The sequence below is a fragment of the Pelophylax lessonae genome (genome assembly GCF_965119305.1).
Source record: "Pelophylax lessonae genome assembly, chromosome: 1".
NCBI classification, from domain to species: domain Eukaryota; kingdom Metazoa; phylum Chordata; class Amphibia; order Anura; family Ranidae; genus Pelophylax; species Pelophylax lessonae.
In genome coordinates, this window is record NC_138768.1 from 661138382 (window position 1) to 661163466 (window position 25085).

The 25085-nt window shown below is 49.4% G+C and overlaps 1 protein-coding gene across 1 annotated transcript in view; it reads left to right on the forward strand.

The window, feature by feature from the left end:
• Positions 1–25085, forward strand: part of SMAD1 (SMAD family member 1) — a 197490-nt gene that overhangs the window by 167337 nt on the left and 5068 nt on the right. Inside the window, exon 6 of the mRNA XM_082265707.1 lies at positions 7656–7912. Coding sequence (XP_082121833.1) covers positions 7656–7912 — 257 coding nt within the window. The remainder of the gene's footprint in view (positions 1–7655; positions 7913–25085) is intronic.

Sequence of the window (25085 nt, forward strand, 5' to 3'; positions counted from 1 at the left end):
ATAGTCTTCACCAATGGGTATTGACCTCTTATCCATAGGAGCAAGCTAGACATAAGACTTGTTAAAAAAAACAAAACAATTTGCATAGACACACCTGTAGGGGGCTGTCCCACTGGTCCAATACCCCTCCGCTATCAGAATTCCCAACTCAGTTTGTCTTCTGCCTAGTTAGGAGTAAGATAGGCTATCCCTGTGCTGGGGCTACAGTCTCAGCCTTTCTTCTGTTTTATTATTTTTATTTTATGTACAAGTGTTTTCTTTACACTACTAGCTTTTTATTTGTTTCCTGCGCTTAGTCAGTCGGATCTTTGGAAGACTACAGCGTTTGCGGAGCTGGGAATCGGACTGGTTGTCCTGGTGTCCCAGGACAGAGAACCTTATGGAATCCCAGTCCGCCATCGAGCGTTTAGCAGGCTATGCGTATGCCCTGGCCTCGCAAAGGACCTGTCCCTGTCCTCAGGGACAAAAGCCCGCGAGGTGGCCACGTTGCTAGGATGTCTCAACCACGGTTTCCGTGCGTTGCTAGAGTCCTGTTTGGCTGATGGCACCCCCGCCATCTGGGGTGGGAGGCTTCCCATCGCAGAGAGGCGCCCACGCCATCATGGAACTGTGAGTACATTCTGAGTGGGGCCTCTGTCTGGGGATGACAGTCTGCTGGTGTCGGTGCTCTCCCCTCATGTCTGTGTGTCTGGGGCTCGCATTCCTCGCGTCCAGGACGCTCTGTGGGGTATTGTTGGGGTCCCTAACCCCTGTGGCACTATTTTCTGTGTTTTTTACTGGGATAAAGGCATGTATGGGCGGACCGCAGCGGTGAAATACCGCGGGACTGCTATTTTGGGTATGGGCGGCTGCTCTGGCTTCACTGAGGGCACTTCAGCAGCCATTTTTTATGTAGTGTATCGCGCCCTTCAGGCGCCATCTTGTGTGTGGCACATTTGCTTTATACACGGCCATTTTTACTGGAGCCTCCCATTGATTCCTATGGGCAGCCATTTTTCTTTAGCCCGAGTCCTATCTAGCCTCTAGCGGTGTGACATCACTTCCTTTCCTCATGCAGACGGATCGTCGGCAAGCGTGATGCCTGAGCGGGCTTATAGAAAAAGGCCTAGGCTTTCTCACTCCTCTGATTCAGAGTCTGATATGGTTGCCATGGACAGCGTACCCCCTGAAGGGTCTCAGTCCTCTGTCGGAAGGGGAGGCGGAGGATGTGGAGGGGGATGATTCCCCCCCTGGGACGGCCAGAGAACACGCTGCTATGTCTGCGCTTATTACCGCTGTAAAAGATACACTACATTTAGAGGATGAGCCCAACCCGCCGGGTAAGCGGTCTTCTTTTGGGACCCGTAGAACCCAGAAGGTGGCACAAGTGTTTCCTTGTCCCGCTGAGTTTCACGAAATGGTGAACGAACAATGGCGCAATTTGAAGCGCAATTTTGTGGTACCAAAACGGTTTCAGCTCCGTTACCCCTTTGCGTCTCCTACGGATTTGCGCTTGTCCGTGGCCCCTAAAATGGATCACACGGTGTCCAGCTTGAACAAGGCCACTCTTGTGCCCACGGAGGATTCTCCAGTGTTTAGGGACCCTACGGATAGGCGGATGGAATCTCTTGCTCGCCACTCCTATATGGTGGCGGGTTCCTTGATGAAACCTATTTTTGCCTCCGTCTTGGTGTCTCAGGCTCTGGTAGATTGGGCCAAGGTGCTCAGACGCAGCGTTGTGGCTGATTCCGCCCCTCCTGCTACTTTGGAGATGGTGGACCAGATTATTCAGGCTGTTCTGTTCCTGTGTGACGCGGCCTTGGATGAGGCCTCTTTAGCCGCACGACTATCTGCTGTCGCGGTGATAACCCGTAGATTGGCATGGCTGAAGAGCTGGTCGGCTGACCAGACTTCCAGGAAGACGCGTCTGACATCCCTTATGTGTGGAATCGCCTTTTTGGGGACTCGCTGGACGAATTGGTTAAAGGGGTCACGAGCACTCTGCTGCCCCAGAATCCCAAGGGTAAGTTTTTCTGCGGCAAGAGGGTCCCTTCCTTTAGACCAAATCAGGGGTCCTTCAAGGCACAGGACAAGGGCAAGTCCTTCAAAGGCCATGGTGGCCAGAAGAAGCCTTGGGCAGGCAAGTCGAAAGCCGCCCACGCTGGCCCAGTCCGCCTCGACCCGAAGGGACGCCCTCACCCGTTCGGGGGGGGGGGGCGTCTGTGCGGTTTTCTCGAACCTTGGCTGCTCCGGATTCTGGACAGGTGGGTTCAGGAAATCATTCGATCAGGTTACAAGATCGAATTCCTTTCGCGTCCAGCGGACAGATTCTTTCTCTCAGATCTTCATTTGACCCCAGATCGTTTACAAGATCTTCATCGGGCGGTTCAGGATCTCCTTGCCCAGGTGGTAATCGTCCCGGTGCCGCATCGGGACAGATTTTGGGGGTTTTACTCAAATCTGTTCACTGTGCCCAGAAAGGAGGGCAAGGTACGTCCGATTCTGGACTTAAAAGCTCTGAACCGTGCGGGTTCAAAAATTCTGCATGGAATCCCTCCGCTAGGTGGTGGCCTCCCTGAGCCCGGGAGATTTCCTGGCTTCCATCGATCTCAAGGATGCGTATCTACACATCCCCATATTCGAGGGTCATCAGAGGTACCTCCGATTTGCAATCGCGGAGGAGCACTATCAGTTTGTGGCGTTACCTTTCGGTCTCGCTTCGGCTCCAAGGGTGTTTACCTAAGTGTTGGCTCCTGTTCTGGCCCTGTTACGGGTGCAGGGAATTGCGATCTTGGGATATCTGGACAATCTCCTGTTAAGATCGAATGCCAGCCAGTGTCTGTTATGCGATCTGTCAACCACGGTTCAGACGCTCCAGGAGTTCAGGTGGACCATCAATGTTCAGAAATCTACTTTGTCCCCTTCTGTTCGCCTCCCTTACTTGGGGATGGTCCTGGATTCCGCCCAAGCAAAAGTCTTTCTGCCGGAGGACAAGCTCCGGACTCTACGGAACTAGGTCAGGTCCCTCAGGGATAACGAATTCTCATCACTCAGGACCTGCATGCGGGCCCTGGGGTTGATGGTGTCTGCCTTCGAGGCGATACGATTTGCACAGTTCCACACACGATCTCTGCAAGCGGAGATTCTGGCCAGGTGGGACAGGCATCCTCATTCCTTGGAAAGGAGGATCTCTTTGAGCCACCAAGCCAGAGAGGATCTTCTGTGGTTGCTACAGTTTCCGGCTCTGACGGAGGGAAAATCCTTCCGGCCGTTGTTGTGGACGGTGGTCACCACGGACGCCAGCCTGTCGGGCTGGGGTGGCGTTCTGGGCACTCTGTCTGCCCAGGGCACTTGGTCGGAGGAGGAATCCTCCCTGCCAATAAACATCCTGGAACTGCGAGCGATCAGACTGTGCTTGCTCCGTCGGTCGGATCATCTTCGGGGGCCGCCCTGTACGGGTGCAGATGGACAACGCCACTGCGGTGGCTTACATCAATCACCAAGGGGGAACCAGGAGTGCTCGGGAAGTGACCAAAATTCTGTCTTGGGCCGAGACGCAGGTCCCGGCGATTTCGGCAGTTCACATTCCAAGTGTGGAGAACTGTCAGGCCTATCTAAACCGCCAGACCCTGGATCAGGGGGAATCGTCCCCGCATCCAGAGGTATTCCGGATGCTGTGTGCGCGATGGGGATCCCCAGATGTGGATCTGTTTGCGCCTCGGCTAAACAACAAGGTGGGAAGGTTCGTGGCAAGGATGCGCGATCCTCTGGCAGACGCCTTGGATGTGCTGGTGGTGCCTTGGAATCAGTATCGCCTGATCTATGCCTTCCCCCCGATTCAGTTGTTGTCCAGGTTCCTTCGCAGGTTGGTCTCGGAACCTAAGTTGGTGACTCTGGTGGCCCCGGCCCGGCCGCGCCGGTCTTGGTACGCGGACATCATGCAACTGGTCGTCGAGCCTCCATGGCGGCTCAGGTTATGACGATCTACTGTCTCAGGGGCCGATCATCCATCCTGCTTTACAGTCGCTGGCTTTACCGGCGTGGCTGTTGAAAGCCAGGTCCCGAGAGATCGGGGTCTCTCGTCGGCAGTCATTCCTACCCTGCTCAAGGCTAGGAAGGCTTCGTCCGGTAAGACCTATTACCGTACCTGGAAGGCTTATTTTGCCTGGTGTGAGTCTAAGGGCGTCCATCCTCGCTCTTTCAGTGGCGAGGGTGTTGGCCTTCCTGCAATTTGGTGTGGACCAGCGTCTTTCACTGACCACGATTAAGGGTCAGTTGTCTGCACTGGCAATCCTTTTCCAAAGCCCCTCGGCGTCAAACTCTGATACGCACCTTTGTTGGAGTGTGTCATTTGGCTCCTCCTCGGAGAGCGCCTTTACGTCCTTGGGACTTGAATTTGGTCCTGTCCGTTTTGCAACGTCCTCCCTTTGAGAACATCAGGGAGATTCCTCTGCCTCTGCTGTCACGAAAGGTTGCCTTTTTGGTGGCGATCACATCTGCCCGCAGTGTGCCAGAGTTGGCGGCTCTGTCTTGCTGCTCCCCTTACCTGGTGGTTCATAGGGATAAGGTAGTCTTGCGACCTAACCAATCTTTTCTTCCTAAGGTGGTTTCAGGTCTTCACCTTAATGAGGATATTGTCTTGCCTTCACTGTTTGCCAATCCTCAGCATCCTAAGGAGTTTGGTTTGCATTCCTTGGATGTAGTCCGGACGATCAGGGTGTACCGGGCGTCTACTGAATACTTTACGAAGTCGGATTCTCTCCATCCTTCCCGAGGGCCCTCGGTATGGCTGTGTCTGGGGCAACCATTTCAAAATGGATCAGACAGACGATTGTACAGGCCTACTCAATTATGGAACGGGTGCCACCCTTCCCTGTAAAGGCGCACTCTACCAGAGCGGTGAGTGCATCCTGGGCTTTCCGACATCCGGCTTCGGTGGCCCAGGTGTGCAAGGCAGCGACTTGGTCGTCTGTGCACACCTTTTCCAAATTTTACAAACTTGATGTTTTGGCATCAGCAGATGCTTCCTTTGGCCGCAAAGTTCTGTGCGCGGCAGTGCCTTGAGGGGGACTTGGCTTAGCCTGTCCCGATCTGTTGGGGTTTGTTTTCCCCTTTGTTGATTTGCTTTCCTGGGTTTGTTGCTCCTGTTGAGCTGTTTTTGTTACCCAGAGTTTACCTTTCTGGTTCAGATAAGGTTCCTTTCTCTGACCTGGGTGCTGCGTCACCTTTTGTGACGATTGCGCTTCCCACCCCTCATGTCTACATTGCTTTGGGACATCCCATTGGTGAAGACTGTATGAGTGGGCGGCGACTGTCAGAGGACGTAAGAGAACTGAATTTTTGTAAAATCTTAACGTAAAATTCCTTTCTCTGAGTCCTCTGACAGTCGCCGCCCCTGCCACTCTTTTGGGGTTTTTTTGGACTATGTACTGCTTGCTACCAAACTGAGTTGGGAATGCTGATAGCAGGGGGGTATTGGTCCAGTGGGACAGCCCCCTACAAGTGTGTCTATGCAAATTGTTTTGTTTTTTAACAAGTCTTATGCCTAGCTTGCTCCTATGGATAAGAGGTCAATACCCATTGGTGAAGACTATTGAGGGGCGGCGACTGTCAGGACTCAGAGAAAGGGAATTTTACGGTAAGATTTTACAAAAATTCAGTTTTTGTGATTTGCAGTATGGAGTCCCAAACTGAAAACACCCTCAGACCCACTCTATGCAACTCCCTGACATTCTGGATCGCTGGCCAAAATTTCAGCTGCCCTGGAAAGCCTGGTGACTAAAGTGGATTTAGTCATGAAAAAGATTGATAGCCATAAATGGCCGCTGCCTTCCCTTCTATTATTATGGTGTCCTCTGATTCAGAGGCTGATGGGGTCGCCCCGGACGCCCCCCTATCTGAGGGGTCGCTGTCCTCGCAGTCAGATGGGGAAATGGACCTGTCGTCTTCGGCTGCAGCGCGGGAACGCGCATTAGTGTAAGCTAGGATTATTTCAGTGCGGGATACTTTCAAATTGGCTGATAAGCTCACACCGGCAGGGACGTGGGTGGCTTTTGGCTCTCAGAAGTCTCCAAAAGCTAACAGAATTTTCCCTTGTCCTGGCACCTTTCACAATATTGTGAATGACCAATAGCGGCACGTTAAGCACGTGTTAGTAGTGCCTAAACGCTTTAAACTCCGGTACCCTTTTGCTGAAAAGGTCTCCAACCGTTGGACGGTGCCACCTAAAGTGGACCATCCAGTTTCCAGATTAAACAAATCTACCCTTGTGCCTGTGGAGGATTCTCCAGTTTTTACGGATCCAGTGGACAGGCAGGTGAAATCCCATTCCTGCCATCTTCATGTTCTGGCGGGTTCCATTTTAAAATCGTTTTTTGTGTGTTGATTTCACAGATGGTGACAGAATGGATTAGGGGGTTGCGGGAGTATTTGGACCCCGAGACTGTTCCTCCGGAACAGCTGGAACTGTTAGATCAGGTGATCCAGGCTCTGGTGTTCCTGTGTGATGCGTCTATGGGTCAGGGTCTCGGCCCTGGGCATTGATTTAAGATTTGGTTGAAGAACTGGTCGGCTGACCAAAAGTCCTTTTCTTCCTAAGGTGGTGTCGGATTCACACCTGAATGAAGATATTGTGTTGCCTTATGTCCTAAGCCAAAACGTCAGAGGTTGCCTTGCACTCTCTGGATGTGGTTCGGGCGATAAGAGTTTATCTGATGGTTACTGAGTCCTTCAGAAAGTCGGACTCTTTTTGTCCTTCCGGACAGTCCTTGCAAAGGTTTGGCTGCGTCCGCTGCGACCATTTCGAAATGGATCAGGCAGATGGTGGATCAGGCTTATTCAGTCAAGGGTCAGGTTCCTCCTTTCCCTGTGAAGGTGCATTCTACTAGAGTGCTGAGTGCCGTCTTGGGCTTTTCGCCATCAGGCCTTTGTTGTACAAGTTTGTGAGGCAGTGACTTGGTCATCTGTTCACACCTTTACAAAATTTTACAAGGTGGATTTGTTGGCATCTTCGGATGCTTCTTTTGGCTGCTGTTTTGTAAGAGATAGTTGGTTTGTACTTCAGTCTTTTTTTTCTGGGTGAGCCCCTGTTAGGTTGAGCTCCAAGTTGCCCGGTTGGCTAAGTTTAGCCTGTTGGAGTTGACCATACTTTCTGGTTGCGTTTTTTCCCACCCCCTCATACCTACACTGCTTTGGGACATCCCACTCAGCTCATGGAGATGAGGCTGCGTCTGTCGACGAGCGATGGAGAAAATAAGATTTTTGTAAGATCTTACCGTAAAATCTTTTTCTCTGATGTCCGTTGACAGACACGGCACCCGCCCCTCTGTTTAGGGTTGGTTCTATTGTCTTCACTGCTTTTCAACTAAACTGATGTGCTGAATAGTGCAGTGGGGGTTTGTTTAGGGGACAGCCCCCTGGCCGTGTGTATTCAAATTTTAACTGCCTAGACTACTCCTGATAGGAGGAGCATAAACCCACTCAGCTCATGGAGATGAGGCTGTATCTGCCGACGGACATCCGAAAAAAAGATTTTACGGTAAGATCTTACAAAAATCGTATTTTTCTGGAATGTCTACTCAGCAACTGATAAAATATTATAGATCATCTTCTGTGGTGCTGTATGAAGAGTTACAATAGAGTTCCGAAAATATTTGAAAAATTGTTTTATCTTCTAGGTGTTCATTTGTACTATGTTGGCGGTGAAGTGTATGCAGAGTGCTTGAGTGACAGCAGCATCTTTGTCCAGAGTCGAAATTGTAATTACCATCATGGATTTCATCCTACAACTGTATGCAAGATCCCTAGCGGATGCAGCTTGAAGATCTTCAACAACCAAGAGTTTGCTCAGCTTCTGGCCCAGTCGGTAAATCATGGATTTGAGACGGTCTACGAACTTACGAAGATGTGCACTATTCGAATGAGCTTTGTTAAGGTAAGTCATTCTGCACTGTAAAACTTCAATTTCTCTTTTGTGCATCGATGGACACAGCACTCCATAAATCATAACCTAGTGGGTTATATTACCTCCTCCAGGAGTAGGACTAGGAAAAACAAAAAACACCTAGCTATGCCCTTGGGCCGTCCTAAGCTGGTATAAAATCCCCCTCTCTGCTCTAGGTAATCAGTCTGGTCAGGAGTAAGGACCTAGGCTCCCCGCTATGATCTCTGGTCCTAGCAATTTTCTCCTTCCTTACAATCTTTTTTTTCCTGTCGGGAGATATACAATCGACTGCCGGGCATAGCGACGGGCTGAATAATCTGGATCCAGTGGAAGTAGTTTTCCAGCAAGATATACCATCGTACGTGGAAAGGGTATATTTCTTGGTGTGAGTCGATTGACGCTCATCTTTGATCCTTTTCTGTGGCTCCTATCTTAACCTTTCTTTAACAGGGTGTTGATCAGAAGTTGGCCTTGAGTACCATCAAGGGCCAGGTGTCTGCCCTGGCAATCTTCTTCTTTCAGCGACCCCCTAGCCATGCACACTTTAGTTCGTACCTTCATTCAGGGGGTTCAACATGTGGCTCCACCGGTACAGTCTCTTTTGCCGCCATGGAATTTAAATTTAGTACTTTCAGTTCTCCAGAAACCTCCATTTGAGCATATTCGGAGATTCCCTTGCCTACATTATCCCAGAAGGTGACATGCTTAGTGGCCATTACCTCAGCCCGCAGGATATCAGAATTGGCAGCATTATTCTGTCGCAGTCCCTGTTTAGTGGTCCATAGGAATAAAGTGGTTCTTAGTCCCTGTCCATTCCTGCCCAAAGTTGTCTGATCTCCATTTGAATGAGGACATATGTTGCCTTCCTTGTGTCACAAGCCAGCTCATCCCAAGGCATTTGCCTTGCATACCTTGGATGTGGTTTGTGCGATTCGGGTGTATCTGGCAGCTACTGAGTCCTTTTCAGGCATCTGACTTTGTGGTTACGGACGGACCAAGAAAAGGGCTCGCCGGTTCTTCAGCTACAGTCTCCAGATGGATCATACACAGTAACTCAGGCCTATTCCATAAAAGGTCAGGTTCCACCTTTCCCTGTCACGGTGCATTCTACTCGGGAGCTGAGTGCTTCTTTGGCCTTCCGTCAGGCTTCAATATCGCAAGTTTGCAATGCGGCCACTTGGTCGTCCATGCATACCTTTACAAAATTCTATAAGGTAAATACTTTGGAATCTGCAGATGCTGCTTTTGGCCCAAAGTTTTGCAGGCTGCTGTTTAAGAGGGGCTGCTCCCTCTTAAGAGTTTTTTCTTTAAACCTTTTTCTCTTACGTCCTCTGACAGACGCAGCTCTCAATGTTTCTTTACGAATGGGTAATGCGCCATCTACAGGAGTAGACTAGGCAGTGAAAACTTTTCACTTGACATGCCTGTAGGGGCTGTCCCTCATAAGATTACCCCAGACACACTGCTCACTAATCAGTTTCTTGCTGCCTAGTTTAGGAGTTGGACCTAGGTTCGCTGCTAGGACTTCGGTCTCCGTTTTTATTTTCTTTTGAGAAATGTGTTTCTCTTTACTAACTATCGCTAGCTAGTGTCAGGGGGATCCTGCTGGTGAACTACAAGCGACAGCCGGGCTGGGGTTTCGCACTGGATAATCTAGATCCTTATGGTCTCCCAGCCTGGCCACCTAGTGTGAGCACGCCACGATAGAGCCCCGGTGGATGGGGACGATGCCTGCGAACGAATGCTTCGCCGGGACGCATTAACCCGGCACGCCCTGAGTTGCAGCATACCCCTCTTGGCTGATAGCACCCCCACTCAGGGTGGGAGCAGAGCCCCCCAGTTTGATATGGTAAGTGATGCTACATCCCCTGTGTCCCTTTGACAGTCCTCTGAGGGGAATATGGGACCCACTCCTTGGGATAACAGGGCTGTGTGTCTCTGAAAGATCCCCCAGGCATATCAGGGCGATCCTGCCCTCCCCGCTCCCGCTGGGGGTGCTCCAGCGGCATCTGACGCTTGGGGGGGTGTTTGGAGATGTTACCTTGTCCCGGGGGGGTCCCCTTATTTGGATTCCCGCGGTGGCCTCATTCCTGGATTCCTGAAAGCTTGGTGCCATTTTCGGCTGCCGTTTTTAGGTGTGGGCATCAGGCGTCATCTGTGTAAAGGCAGCAGCCATTTTCACTGGCTTCCTGAGTGCTGGGCGCCTTCTTAAGTGTGGGCATAGGTCGCGCTGTATGGGCGGCGGCTGTTTTCCCTGTGCTTCCTATACTTTTCTTTAGCCACCATTTTGTTGTAGCCAGTCTACACAGGTGGGCTCGGCCTCTATTGATGTTTGGTCACTTCCTCTCAGAAGTTCACACACGCTGAAGACTGACTGCAGACCTGCTTCTCAGGGTTGCTGGCACAGTAAGGGGTTTAGTCCTTGGGGCATCCCTATGACACACTTTGCTCCTGTCAGGGCACTTATTAGCCTTAAAGGGGGACTCCAACTGTAGCGCGGTATTGCGGTGCGGACTGCGATCGCTATTTAAAGGGCCAGTGTACTCATTTTTTTCTTTTCCTGCAATATGGAGTCCCAGGGTGAAAATTTCCCCTCTGACTTTTTGTGCATCCGGATCACCTTCTCTGGTGTCTGCAGACTTAGCAACGTTTGCGTCCAAGGTGGATCTTGTGATGAAACAAGTTACTGCCCGTAAATGGCTGATGCCCTCTCAGTCCTCTGATTCAGAGCCTGATCTGGTTGCCGCGGACAACACCCTCCCTGGGGGATCCCTGTCCTCAGTCAGATGGTGAGGAGGATGAGTTGTCCTCAGCTGCAGCACAGGAACACGCTCTGGTGGAAGCACTGATTCGTTTAGTGAGGGAAACATTACATTTGGATGATGAGCCCACAGAGTCAGGAAAGCGGGTTGTCTTCGGCTCCCTCAAAGCCCAGAAGACTGGTCAGGTTTTTCCTTGTCCCAAGGAGTTTTGTGATATTGTGAATGAGCAATGGCGGCGCATTAAACACAATGCTGGTGGTGCCCAAGCGCTTTCAGCGCAGTTACCCCTTTGCAGACTCAGTTTCCAATCGTTGAACAGTGTCACCTAAGGTGGATCACACTGTCTCCTGGTTGAATAAATCTACTGTGGTCCCTGTAGAGGACTCCCGGGCGTTTAAGGACCCAATGGACAGGCGCATGGAATCACTTTCCCGCCGCCTGCTTTTGTTGTTGTGTTAGATTCTCAGACCTGTATTCGCCTCCGTCCTGGTCTCTCAGACGGTTACAGAATGGGTCAAGGCGCTTAGGAGCAACTTGAACGCTGAGTTGGTTCCTCCAACTCCAATTGAGCTCACAGATCAAATTGCCCAGGCCATGGTGTACCTGTGCGATACGGCCCTGGACACTGCTCCCATGGCTGCCAGAGTGTCTGCGGTGGGGATTGCCATATGCCGCATGGTGTGGCTGAAAAGCTGGTCGGCGAACCAGGCTTCTAAGGCCATTACTGATCTTCCCTTTTTGGGTGAACACCTCTTTGGTGACTCCTTGGATGAGTTAATCAAGGGTCTAACGGGGGGGTAAGAGTACTCTTCTCCCCCAATCTGCAAAAGGGTAAGGCACCTCGCAGTAAGGGGGGGCCTGCCTTCAAGGCCTTTTCGTGCCTCGGGCGCAGGAAAAAGGCAAGACTTTCAGAGCCCCCGGAGGAAAAAAAGGCTTGGTCAGATAAGCCCAAGTCCGGCCAGTCTGGTACGGCGGACAAGTCCTCCTCTGCATGAAGGGATGCCCTCACCTGATTTCAGGGGTGGGGGGACGTCTGCATTACTTTCGGGAACCCAGGATGTCTCGGATTCAAGACAAATGGGTTCACAAACTGATTAGTACAGGGTACAAGAGCGAATTTCGGTCTTGCCCAGCAGACAGGTTCTTTCCATCAAATCTCCGTCTGTCTCCAGATAGTTTTAACAAATCTTAGGGAGGCAGTGCGGGATCTTCTTGCACAGGGCGTAATCGTCCCGGTTCCTCGGCAGGACAGGTTTCAAGGTTTTTACTCAAACCTGTTCACGGTGCCCAGGAAGGAGGCAAGGTGCGTCCTATTTTAGACCTCAAGTCGCTGAACCGCTTTGTGTGGGTGCAGAGGTTTCAAATGGAATCCATTCGGTCGGTGGTGGTGTCCTTACAACAAGGAGAATCAAAAATAGAAGGAAGAATCAGCGCAAGATGTTCCTACTGGATGAACCATAAATGTAGGAAATAAAACTGATAAGAAGATAAATGATTCTTAAACTCTTCTAAAATCATAAAGATGTAAATAATGTGCAAAATCAAGTGCTTATTATAAGAAATAGAGGTTGATGACAAAATACTTATACAAAGATGTAAAAGGTGCTCCTATAAATAATTAAGATCTTGGAAAGAAAGCATCTTAATAAGATAATAAATGAAGTCAAGTGAGTGCCCTCTAAAGAGTGAACCCCTACAACCAAAGGTTGCACAATGGGTATGTGAATAAAGTGAAATTGTTTGTTGAAATAATAAATGAAGTGATGAAATAAATGAAGTGATGAATATAATTGGGTAAGTGCCCTCTGAACCCCTACAACCAAGCAGGTTGTACAGCGGGTATATGAAATAAAGTTGAAAATGTGCCAGTGGAAATAGCAAATGAACAGCAATAAATGTGCCAGTGAATTAACAAGTAAATAACAATCTGTTGATTTTCAAGTGTCCCAAAAAAAATTGGATAAATGATATACATCTCCAATGAAAAAATCCAACAATCGGGAAAAGAGGGATAAAACAGTGCACAAAACCTGTGCCCAAAAAAAAGGGGGTGAAAAAATGAATAATTTGAAATAAATGTTCATAAAAGTGCAGTGAAGTAGAATGCTGCCAGTGACAACCCAGTGCGAGACTTTCGTGAGCTAGGAAATCCACGTAAGTGTGTAATGGCCGCTCACCTCCATTAACACTCAAACGAGCGTTTCAGGTATGCAAGGTCAACCTGCAGACCCTCCAGATCAAATTTTCAATCGATCACACACCTCCAATCAGAGTACACTGGATATGTTGAATAGATGGGATGGTATACTTTCTCTAATAACCTCCGGTATAAAGAGATGGCCGTGTACTTCCTGGGATACTCATTTACCAGAAGAAAATGATAAAGGGGACCCTCATAGTGTAGTAAGTTTAAACGGCTTTAATTAGTCAAATAAAATTGCACTTACACTTAAGTGGAGAGATATCAGCATAAAAATATTGCAGGAGATCCCGCTGTTGCGGTCCGTTCCCCTACTTCCGGTCTCGGCCGTAGACCGGAAGTGACGTCACCACGGCTTCTACCGACGCGTTGCGTCACAAAATCACGTGACTTTATCAGACCCTTGATTTTATTTACCCTTTATTTCATATACCTGCTGTACAACTTGCTTGGTTGTAGGGGTTCACCTTTCAGAGGGCACTTACCCAATTATATTCATCACTTCATTTATTATTTCCACAAACCATTTCACATTATTCACATACCCATTGTGCAACCTTTGGTTGTAGGGGTTCACTCTTTAGAGGGCACTCACTTGAATTTTTTATATCACTTCATTTATCTTATTAAGATGCTTTCTTTCCAGTATCCTAATTATTTATAGGAGCACCTTTTACATCTTTGTATAAGTATTTTGTCATCAACCTCTATTTCTTATAATAAGCACTTGATTTTGCACATTATTTACATCTTTATGATTTTTAGTTTAAGAATCATTTATCTTCTTAGTTTTATTTCCTACATTTTTGGTTCATCCAGTAGGGACATCTTGCGCTGGGCTAGGAAGGTGACTTCATCGTACTTGGAAAATGTATATTGCCTGGTGTGAGTCGCAAGGGTTGCATCCTCGCTCTTTTTCAGTGGCGAAGGTCTTGGCCTTCTTGCAGACAGGTGTGGAGCAAAGTTTGGCATTGGGTACGATTAAAGGTCAGGTGTCGGCCTTAGCCATTTACTTCCAACGTCCCTTGGCGACTAATTCCTTGATTCGCACCTTTATTCTAGGGGTGCGTCATCTGGCCCCACCGTGGAGGTCTCCTTTACCTCCGTGGGATCTGAATTTGGTTTTATCCGTTCTTCAAAGTCCTCCCTTTGAGAATATCAGGGAAATTTCTCTGCCTTTGCTGTCTCAGGTCACCTTCTTGGTGACTGTCACCTCTGCTCGCAGGGTGTCTGAGTTGGCGGCTCTGTCTTGCTGCTCGCCATGTTTGGTAGTTCATAGGGATAAGGTTGTTCTGCAACTTAACCATTCCTTTCTTCCTAAGGTGGTGTCAGCGTTCCACCTTAATGAAGATATTATAGTTTTTACCTTCACTCTGTGCTAAGCCCAAGCATCCCAAGAAATTTGCCTTGCATTCGCTGGATGTGGTTCGGGCAATCAGGGTTTACCTGTCGGCCACGGAATTCTTTCGGACGTCTGATTCTGTTTGTCCTTCCTGAGGGATCACACCTTTACAAAATTGTACAAGATTGATCTGCTGGCATTCTTGGATGCTTTCTTTGGCAAGGTTTTGCAGGCTGCTGTTTGACGAAGAGACTTGTTTTTTTTTTTTTCTTAAGCAGTTATTTTCGTTTTGGGGTAAGCTCCTGTTGGTTTGGTTGAGCTTCTGTTGCCCTGTTGGCTATGTTTTTAGCCTTGGAAATGCGTTACTATTTTTTGGTTCCGTGAAGAAAAATTGAGAGCGGCGTCTGTCAGATTACATTTAAAAAAAAACTATTTTTGTAAGAGAATTGAAGGAAAATGTGCATTGAAGGAAAATGTGCAATCAGATAGCAGCAGTCTGAGCACATAAGGGGGAAGATAGAGAGTGCCACATCCCTAATATCTTAATTATGGAATGGTTGGAGAGGCAAGGACTTTAATGGCACAAAAAATCACTTTTATTGGTAGATTCTTAAGAGGGTTTTTTTTTTTTTTTTACAATAAAATGTACACATTGAGCCTTGAACAAGGCATATATAGATAATTATACCAGTGGAGTTGATCGATTATTTAGTACAGAATAACAGATTATCCAGAAAATCTTAATAGCAAAGTACAAGTAGATACATCGCATCAAAAGGATCTGGTGAAGGGTGACTGCCGTCCATCAAGATCGGTTGATGCTGTATTCATATTGCTCATATTCACATTGCTCGACATGTTTTGCTACAATTAGCTTCGTCTGGAGCCTATAATAGGGTATTCTGTATACTGCTGTAGACAAAAAATAGCGCAAAGTAGAGCTAACGAGGAGGGTGACGTGAACACGTGCAGGAGCAAATAAAGTATGCAATAGTGTTAGGTCTTCTCCACATGGAAGATCACATCTAAAGGTTAATAGATGCTTAGCTGTCATCAGCCAGTAACAACAAAATAAATAGGGGGAGCTAGCACATTTGGGTTTTTGTAAGAATTTACCGTAAAATCCTTCTCTCTGAGTCCTGTGACAGACGCAGCTCCCGCCCCTCTGCGGTTGGTTGTGTTTCACTGCTTGCTATGAAACTGATTAGTGAGCACAATGTGTCTGGGGTAATGTCATGAGGGACAGCCCTATAGGCGTGTCAAGTGAGAGGTTTTCACTGCCTAGTCTACTCCTGTAGATGGCGCATTACCCATTCGTGAATTGAGTTGCGTCAGTCAGAGGACTCAGAGAAAAGGATTTTACGGTAAGTTCTTACAAAAATCCAATTTCTCTTACGTCCTCCGACAGTCGCCGCCTCTTCATATTCGTCACTAATGGGGTTATTGACCTTTGCTCCGTAGGAGTAGCTAGGCAACAGAATATATTAATATCAAAGCTTTTAGCATATCCCACCCCCAGGGGGTGGTCCCCTCAGTCAATACATCCCTGCTTCCTGCATTTCCAACTCAGTTTCTAATGCCTAGCTCAGGAGTAGGTTGGGCTGTTACTGTGCTGGGGCTCTTAGTCTCAGCTTCTTTTCTCTTTTTGATTTTATTTGGAGTTTTTTTCTTTCTTTTACCTAGCGGTTTATTTTCAGCGTTAGTTAGCTTCTTCTGATGAAGATGATCGTGCAGAGCTGGGTCTCAGTCTGGCCACCCTGGATCTCAGGGCCAGGGGCTTCCCAGCCTGCCATTGAGCGTTCAGCTTAGGTTTTACCCTGGCACATTGAACGACCCATCCCTGTTCGCTGCAGGGATGCTATCGGTGAGGTGGCTACCTCACTGGACGCCATTACGGTTTCGCACCGCAGTTCCACTGCGTCATGCTTGCGACACTCCCTGCCATCAGTGCAGCGGTTTGGTCGCTGGAGCAGGCTCCCCACGCCATCCGGACTGGTAAGTATAACTCTATGTGGGGACCTGTCTATTTGGGTGTCAGTCTGGGACTGTTTGACCCTGCATGTCTGTGTGGCTGCTGTGCTCCCTGTCAGTTCCTGTGTGGACTTGCTGCCTGTGTGTGGGCTGTGAAGGGGGGGGGGGGCTCTCCCGCTCTGCTGGGTGTCAGCATGAAGCAGTCAGATTTTGGGCATGCTGTGCGGCGATCGCTGCGGCGACCCGCCATTTCTTTGCGGCAAATTCATGGTGGCCGGTCCTGTGTGGTATTGCACGGCGTTTTGGCGCCAAACGCCGCCATTTTGGCAGCGATCGATCAGGCCACATGTCGGCGCTATTTTCTATTTGCCCAAGGAATCCTCAGCCGAGCGGCCATGTTTGTGTAGCCTTGCATAGGCTTCATAGGGGCGGTCAGTCTTGCATCACTTCCTTTTGCTCTGGGACAGCGATCGGTGGCAGCAGCCTGTGTAATCTCTCCAGGTTATTATCTTCCCTTTTTTCCTGTATTCCTTGCCCAGTTTCTTGTCCCTGTGGGGGTCGGTGTATTCAGTGGGTGCGGTGGGCTACGCTCGCTGCGATCTTAAAGGGGCAGTACCCCTTTTTTCCTAATATTACTGGGGCATGGATTCTCAGGATTGCAAGTTTCCTCCCGCCTTGGTGGGGGGCCAAGGGGCTGCTGCTTCCCCCGAGGGGGCTGATCTGGCTACTATTGTGGCAAATTTGGCTGCTCAGGTGCAGATGCTGGTGGCTGATCGATCCACAAAACGGCCCAGGGTGTCTGTTTCCTCTGATTCAGAGGGCGATGGGGCTGCTATGGCTGGAGTGCCCTTCTCAGGGTCTCACTCATCCCTTGACCTTGTGGGGTCTGAGGGGGAGGCTGAGGTGGAAGGGGTTGATAATTCTCCCCCTGGCTCGTCTGAAGAGCTTGCACTCATGGATGAGTTGGTTGCTTCTATCAAGCAAACGCATTTGCAGGATGAACCATGTCCTCCTGTTTTGATGTCCTCTTATGGGACGCAAAGGAAACGCAAAACATTGCAGGTTTTTCCTTGCTCTAAGGAATTTCAGCGCGCGGTTGATGAGCAATGGCGCAATTTAAAAAAGCTTTTGCTGTGCCGAGTAGGTTCAAGCTGCGTTATCCCTTTACACCCGCCACTGATGAGCGTTGGTGTGTGCCGCCTCAGGTGGATCACGCGGTGGCGATTTTGAATAACTCAAATGCGATCCCTGCTGAGGGTACCCCGGTGTTCCGGGACCCCGACGGACAGGAGATTGGAATCTCTGGCCCGTCATTCTTATACGGTTGCTGGCTCTATGCTGAAGCCTATTTTTGCTTCCATTATGGCAGCCCAGGCTATTGCGGATTGGACGCAGGTGCTCAGGCGCTCCCTGGTGGCTGACTCTGCCCCGCCGACAACTTTGGCTATGGTGGATCAGATCCATCAGGGTGTCATGTATTTGTGTGATGCGGACTTAGATATGGTCCCTTTGGCTGCGCGTCTTTCTAGTGTGGCGGTATTGAACCGTCGCCTGATATGGCTGAAATGTTGGTCTGTTGACCAATCTTCCCGCAAGACTTTGGCTAATTTGCCCTACGCGGGATCGCGCCTTTTTGGCGAATCTTTGGATACTCTGATAAAGGGTATTTATGGGGGTAAGAGCACTCTTGCCCCAATCTCACAAGAATAAGTTTGTTCGTGGTAAGAAGAATGCCTCGTTTAGGCCCTCTCAGGGGTCCTTTCGTGCCTTTCAGGCGCACTATAAGGGCAAGCCCTTTAAGGGACGCCCTCACCCGGTTCTGGGGTGGGGGGACGTTTGCTTGGTTTTCTTCAATTCTGGCTGGACCGCATTCAGGACAGATGGGTTCAGGAAATCGTTCAATCTGGATACAAGATCGAGTTTCTCTCTGGGCCGGATCTGCATCTGGCGGTGCGGGCCCAGGGAGTGGTGGTTCCGGTGCCTCATCGGGACAGATTTCGGGGGTTCTATTCCAATCTGTTCACTGTGCCCAGAAAGGGAGGGCAAGGTACGTCCGATTCTGGACTTAAAAGCTCTGAACCGCTTTGTGCGGGTTCGCAAGTTCCGCATGGAATCCCTGCGATCAGTGGTGGCTGCCCTGGTTCCGGGGGAATTCATGGCCTCCATCGACTTGAAGGATGCATACCTTCACATCCCCATTTTCGAGGGTCACCAGAGGTACCTTCGATTTGCCATTGCGGAGGATCATTATCAATTCGTGGCGTTGCCTTTTGGTCTCGCTTCGGCTCCGCGGGTTTTCACCAAGGTGCTTGCGCCGGTTCTGGCCTTATTGAGGGCCCAGGGCATTTCTGTCCTGGGGTATCTGGACGATATCCTGATTCGGTCCGCGACCAGTCAGGGCCTGGTGAACGACCTGTCCATCACGATGCAGACTCTGCAGGAATTCGGTTGGACGATAAATTTTCCAAAGTCAACGTTGTGTCCGTCGGTTCGTCTTCCCTACCTGGGGATGATTCTGGACTCTGTTCAAGCGAAGGTCTTCCTGCCCGGAAGACAAGCTTCGGACACTTCAGTGCGAAGTCAGGTCCCTCAGGGACAATCAGTGCTCGTCCCTCTGGACGTGTATGAGGTGTCTGGGATTGATGGTTTCGGCTTTAGAGGCGATTCCCTTCGCCCAGTTTCACACACGGGAGCTTCAGGCGGAGGTCCTGGCCAAGTGGGACGGGCGTCCGCAATCTCTGGATCTGCGGCTGTCGTTGAGCCGTCTCACCCGCAGGGGTCTTTTGTGGTGGCTCCAGTCCCCGGCGGTGTCGGGGGGCAAGTCCTTGGTCGTGGACGGTGATCACCACGTATGCCAGCCTGTCGGGCTGGGGTGGCGTTCTGTCCGCCCAGGGAACTTGGTCGGAGGAGGAATCCTCCCTTCCGATCCACATTCTGGAATTGCGAGCGATAAATCTGTCTTCTGCGTTGGACGGACAGGCTTCAGGGCCGTCCAGTTCGGGTACAGACGGACAATGCCACAGCGGTGGCCTACATCAACCACCAAGGGGGCACCAGGAGTGCCTGAGCGGCGCGGGAAGTAGCCGACATTCTGTCTTGGGCCGAGACGCACGTCCCGGCGATATCTGCAGTTCACATTCCGGGGGTGGAGAACTGGCAGGCGGATTATCTGAGTCGCCAGACCCTGGACCAGGGAGAATGGTCCCTTCACCCGGATGTCTTCCAGATGTTGTGCGCGAAGTGGGGGTCCCCAGATGTGGACCTGTTCGCGTCTCGTCTAAACAACAAGGTGGAAAGGTTCGTGGCAAGGACGCGCGATCCTCGGGCAGACGCCTCAGACGCGTTAGTGGCGCCCTGGCATCAGTATCGCCTGATGTATGCCTTTCCACCGATTCAGCTGCTGTCCAGGCTCCTTCGCAGGTTGGCCTCGGAACCGCACACGGTGATTCTAGTGGCACCGGACTGGCCTCGCCGGTCTTGGTACGCAGACCTCGTGAATCTGGCGGTCGACGCTCCGTGGCGTCTGCCACTTCGAGAAGATCTCCTGTCTCAAGGACCGATATTCCATCCTGCTTTACAGTTGCTGGCTTTAACGGCCTGGCTGTTGAAAGCCAGGTCCTGAAGGATAGGGGTCTTTCCCCTGAGGTCATTCCCACTTTGATCAAGGCTAGGAAGGCCTCTTCGGGGAAGATTTACTACCGTACTTGGAAGGCTTACTTTATCTGGTGTGAGTCCAGGGGGTATTCCCCTCGTTCGTACTCGGTGTCGAGAGTGTTGGCTTTCCTTCAAACGGGCGTGGACCAGCTTTTGGCGTTGGCCACGATTAAGGGTCAGATTTCTGCGCTGGCCGTTCTCTTTCAACGCCCTGTGGCGTCTAACTCTTTGGTTAGCACCTTTGTTCAAGGGGTGCGACATTTGGTCCCTCCTAGGAGGGAACTTTTGCCTCCATGGGATTTGAACCTTGTTCTGTCCGTGTTGCAACATGCTCCTTTTGAAAATATCAGGAAGATCTCGTTGTCTCTGTTGTCCAAGAAGGTTGCCTTCTTGGTGGCGATCACTTCGGCTCGCAGGGTGTCGGAGCTGTCGGCCTTGTCCTGCAAATCTCCATATTTGGTGATTCACTTGGATAAGGTGGTCTTGCGACCTAACCCGTCTTTTCTTCCGAAGAGGATCTCGGAATTTCACCTCAATGAGGATATTGTTCTGCCTTGGTTTTGCGCAAAGCCTAAGCATCCGAAGGAGGTGGCCTTGCATTCCTTGGATGTTGTTAGGGCGATCAGGGTTTACCTGTCATCGACTAAATCCTTTCGCAAGTCGGATTCTCTCTTTGTCCTTCCTGAGGGACCTCGGAAGGGCATGGCGGCGTCGGCTGCGACCATCGCCAAATGGATCAGACAGACGATTGTGCAAGTCTATGCTTTGAAGGGGAAGGTTCCTCCTTTTCCTGTGAAGGTGCACTCTACCAGGTCTGAGTACGTCTTGGGCCTATCGTCATCAGGCTTCTGTGGCCCAGGTGTGTAAGGCGGCGACTTGGTCGTCCGTTCACACCTTCTCAAAATTTTTCAAAGTGGATGTTCAGGCATCGGCAGATGCTTCCTTTGGCCGTAAAGTTCTTAGTGCGGCGGTGCCTTAGGGTCCCTTGTTTGGGCCCTTGGCTGTTGGGGTGTTTTTACCCCTAGGTTACTTGTTCTTTCCTGGGTTGTTGCTCCTGTTGAGCACGTTTTCCTGTTGCCCAGTTGGTTCTCTTACTTTGGTAAGGTTCCTTTCTCTGATGTGGGTACTGCGTTGCTTTAGGCGCGGCTGCTTTTTTCCCACCCCTCATGTCTACACTGCTATGGGACGTCCCCATTAGTAGTGACGAATATGAAGAGGCGGCGATTGTCGGAGGACGTAAGAGAAAACGGAATTTTTGTAAAATCTTACCTGTAAAATTCCTTTCTCTGAGTCCTCCGACAGTCGCCGCCCCCGCCCCTCTTTTGGGGTTTGTTTATGTACTCTACTGCTATGCTACTGAAACTGAGTTGGAAATGCAGGAAGCAGGGAGGTATTGACTGAGGGGACCACCCCCTGGGGGTGGGATATGCTAAAAGCTTTGATATTAATATATTCTGTTGCCTAGCTACTCCTACGGAGAAAAGGTCAATAACCCCATTAGTGACGAATATGAAGAGGCGGCGACTGTCGGAGGACTCAGAGAAAGGAATTTTACAGGTAAGATTTTACAAAAATTCCGTTTTTTTCAGACGGGGCTCTTGTGACCCGGTTAAGGCTCCTGTGTCCTGGTTTGGGGCTCCTATGTTTAGTATTGGGTTATTTTTCCCCACTCCTCATTTTCCTTTTGGGCACTGCTTTAGGACGTCCCATTCCGATTTATGGAGCACTATGTCCATCGAACAAAGTGGGATTTTTGTACTTCACGTAAAATCAATTTCTCTGAGTTCATCGATGGACAGCACCCACCCTTCTATGGAGTTCTGATACTTTGAATACTGCTTGTTTCTAAACTGATTACCTAGAGCAGAGGGGGGAGGAGTTATATATCAGCTGAGGACGGCCTATGGGCGTAGCCAGGTGGGTTTTTGTTCTGTCTAGTCCTTCTCCTGGAGGAAGCAAAATAACCCACTAGTTATGATTTATGGAGCGCTGTCCGTCGAACTCAGAAATTGATTTTACGGTAAGTACAAAAATCCGTTTTTTTTTTGGCAGATCCAGATTCTAACTTTGACGTTAAATTATAGTTTTGCGGAATTTAAAATCTGCCCCCTTTTTAAATACTTTTTTTTTATTTTCTTTAACTACAAAGATTTTGGCAAACCTCATTGCAGTCTAGTTTTACTCTCTTCTAGGAAAATTGTCCCAGCATGTCCTTAATCTGACTGCTAAATAGGAGGACTGATTAGTTGAAATACAGTATCCTCTACAACCCTTTTATTTAATGCAGAACATTTTAGAAAGTTTTCTAAAGCTAAAATACTAGCTCCCCCCACCTTCAAAGCTCCACCTCCACTGCTCCCCTCCCCATCACTAAAGCAATGTCCTCTGCAACACACCCCCCCCCCCCCCCGCAATGGTTTCTGCTCCCCCCCCCCCCATTAGTGGTGTCCTATGCCCTCCCCCCAAAGCAGTGTCCTCTGACCCAACACCCCTCCCCCATGCATTGTACTCTGATTCGCCCCTCTGCCCCCATAAGTAGTGTCCTTTTTATTTCCTTCACATCATCCCCCTTACATAAGCTTGTTCACACCATGTGCAGAGACATGCATATTATGTAGGTCACTGCTAGGACACAAAGAAAATAATTTTCTTCTGTGTCCTACTCGCACCATAACGCTGCTGTCACATCAGTTTTTATTTATTTATTTCTGCGCAGGGATATGAAACAAATTTTCTGCTGCATGGGAACAAAGAAAATAATTGTTCTCCTATGTACCCTGTTCACACTGCAAGGTTGATGTTGCGGCAGTTTTTTTCTGCGCAGTAAACTGCATAGATAGTGCAGATTTCTGCGTAGAAACATGAACAGGGCACATGGAGAACAATGGTTTTCTTTGTGTCCTTGCAGAACACTTACAGAAAAACTTCTCTGCATATGGTGTGAATGAGGCCTAAGACATTGAAAGATTGCTTAGGATAGGGGTGTGGCTAGAATAAAGCACTGTTAGTTTTGGTAAATGGGTTTTAGCTATTAAAGGTAGTGTGCTTTTAAGGTACTTTTGAAATGCTTTGACTCCCATTTATAGGTTGCTTGATTTGATTTTTATTTTGCTTAAGGAGTTCTAAAGTTTGTGTAAAACCTAACAACGAACTTTTACTAACGTGTACTTTTGCATACCATTAAAAGATCATGCCAGTGCCACTTTCTATATTCTGCTTCTGCTGCACTGTTATCAGTTGGCATTATTCCCAGTTTTCTCTCCCCTCCAATGTTAAGGAAAAGGGGGAGATGTTTTAGTCCTAAATGCTTCCTGTTTAGATTGATAATATTGCGCCACCACATTTTAAGTAAGCTATGATACATTACATTTTTGCCCTTTGATTCACATTTGGTCCCGGTTCACAAATGTGGGATGAGACATCGCATGTGTTGGGAGCGCACTGCTCTGCATATTACATGCCATGTCTGTGCAATGCAAATTCAGCCATAAAGATTGACTGAATTTGCATCGCATTCGGACACAACTCTCACAGGACCCTTTTCTCTTATGTCCTCTGACAGTTGCCGCCCACTCATACAATCTGCACGTCTGGGTATTGGCCTTCTCCACAGGAGTAAGCTAGGCAGAAGATTTTGTTAGAATATCCACAAAAACTTTGTATAGACACACCTACAGGGGGCTGTCCCTCTGGTCAATACCTCCAGCTATCTTCATTCCCAATTCAGTTTGCTGCTGCCTAGCTTAGGAGTAGGCTGACTTTCCCTGGCTGGGGCTGCGGTGTTAGCTTTTTTCTTCTTATGTTTTCTCTCTAAAAAAGTATTTTTTCTTTTAAAAAGATAGCTATTTATTTGTTCCTGCGCTTGCTTAGTCGGACTTCGGAAGACTACAGCGTTTGCAGAGCTGGGACTCGCACTGGTTATTGTAGAGCCTTACGGACTCCCAGCCTGCCATCGAGCGTTAGCAGGTTATTGGTACGCCCAGGCCTCGCAAACTACTATGTCCCTGACCTCGGGGACGAGCCTGCGAAGTTGCTATCTTCGCCGGGATGTCACAACTGCGGTACGCCCGCGTGTTGCTAGCGTCCCCTTCGGCTGTCCACTTCGGCTGACAGCACCCCCACTCAGGGTGGGAGGTTTCCTGTCGCAGAGCATTGCCCACGACAGTACATGGTGTGTGGGGGCCGCAATTGGCATGAAACCGCACGGCTGCAATTTTGGGTGTGGGCAGGCTGTTCGGCCTCATAGTGTGGGCAGCAGCCATTTCCTACTATCCTTTTGGCGCCGATCGGGCGCTATCTTTAGTGTGGGCATGATGTCCTTTTGTGGACAGCGGCCATTTTCCAGAGCTTTTCCCATAGACTTCTATTGGCAACCATTTTCTTGTGGCTCAGGGCTGCCTTTGCCTCTAGGGGCATGAGGTCACTTCCTCCTTCTTCCCTTCAGATCGTTCAGCAGCGTGGGGCAAGTATAACACACTGTGGGGGGCTTTTCCTGTATTGCCTGGCCTGCATTCCTGCTAGCATTCATTTTTTGCAGTTTCCTGTAGCACAGGACTTGCTCTCCGTGGGGACCGCGGGAATCGCCGATTTAAAGGGCCAGCGTCATTTAAATTGAGGTTGCTATTATGGAGTCCCAGGATAGCAAATTCCCCCCAGATCTGGTAGAGGGTTCAGGTACTCCTTAATCCTCTGCTATAGTCTTACTAACTGCTGCACTTGCGACTTTAGCATCAAAAGTGGATTTGTTAATGTCTGACCTGGCTTCTAAGAAACGGCCTATGCCCTCTCAGTCTTCTGATTCAGAGCCAGATTTGGTTGCCACGGACAACGTACCCCCTGAGGGGTCTCAGTCCTCTCAGTCGGATGTGGAGGAGGAGGATTCCTCCTCAGGATCAGCACAGGACCGCGCTGCGGTGTCCGCGCTTATTAGCTCTGTTAAGGACACTTTAAATTTGGGTAATGAGCCCCACTTGTCGGGTAAGCGGTCTTCCTTTGGGACCCGCAAAGCCCAAAAATTGGGTCAGGTTTTTCCTTGTCCCGAAGAGTTTCACGAAACCGTGAATGAACAATGGTGCCGTATAAAACATAATTTTGTGGTGCCCAAGAGATTTCAGTACCGTTATCCCTTTGCGGATCCGGTGGATTCTCGCTGGACTGCGGCTCTTAAGGTGGACCACACTGTGTCCAGGTTAAATAAAGCCAGTTTAATGCCCGTGGAGGATTCTCCGGTGTTTA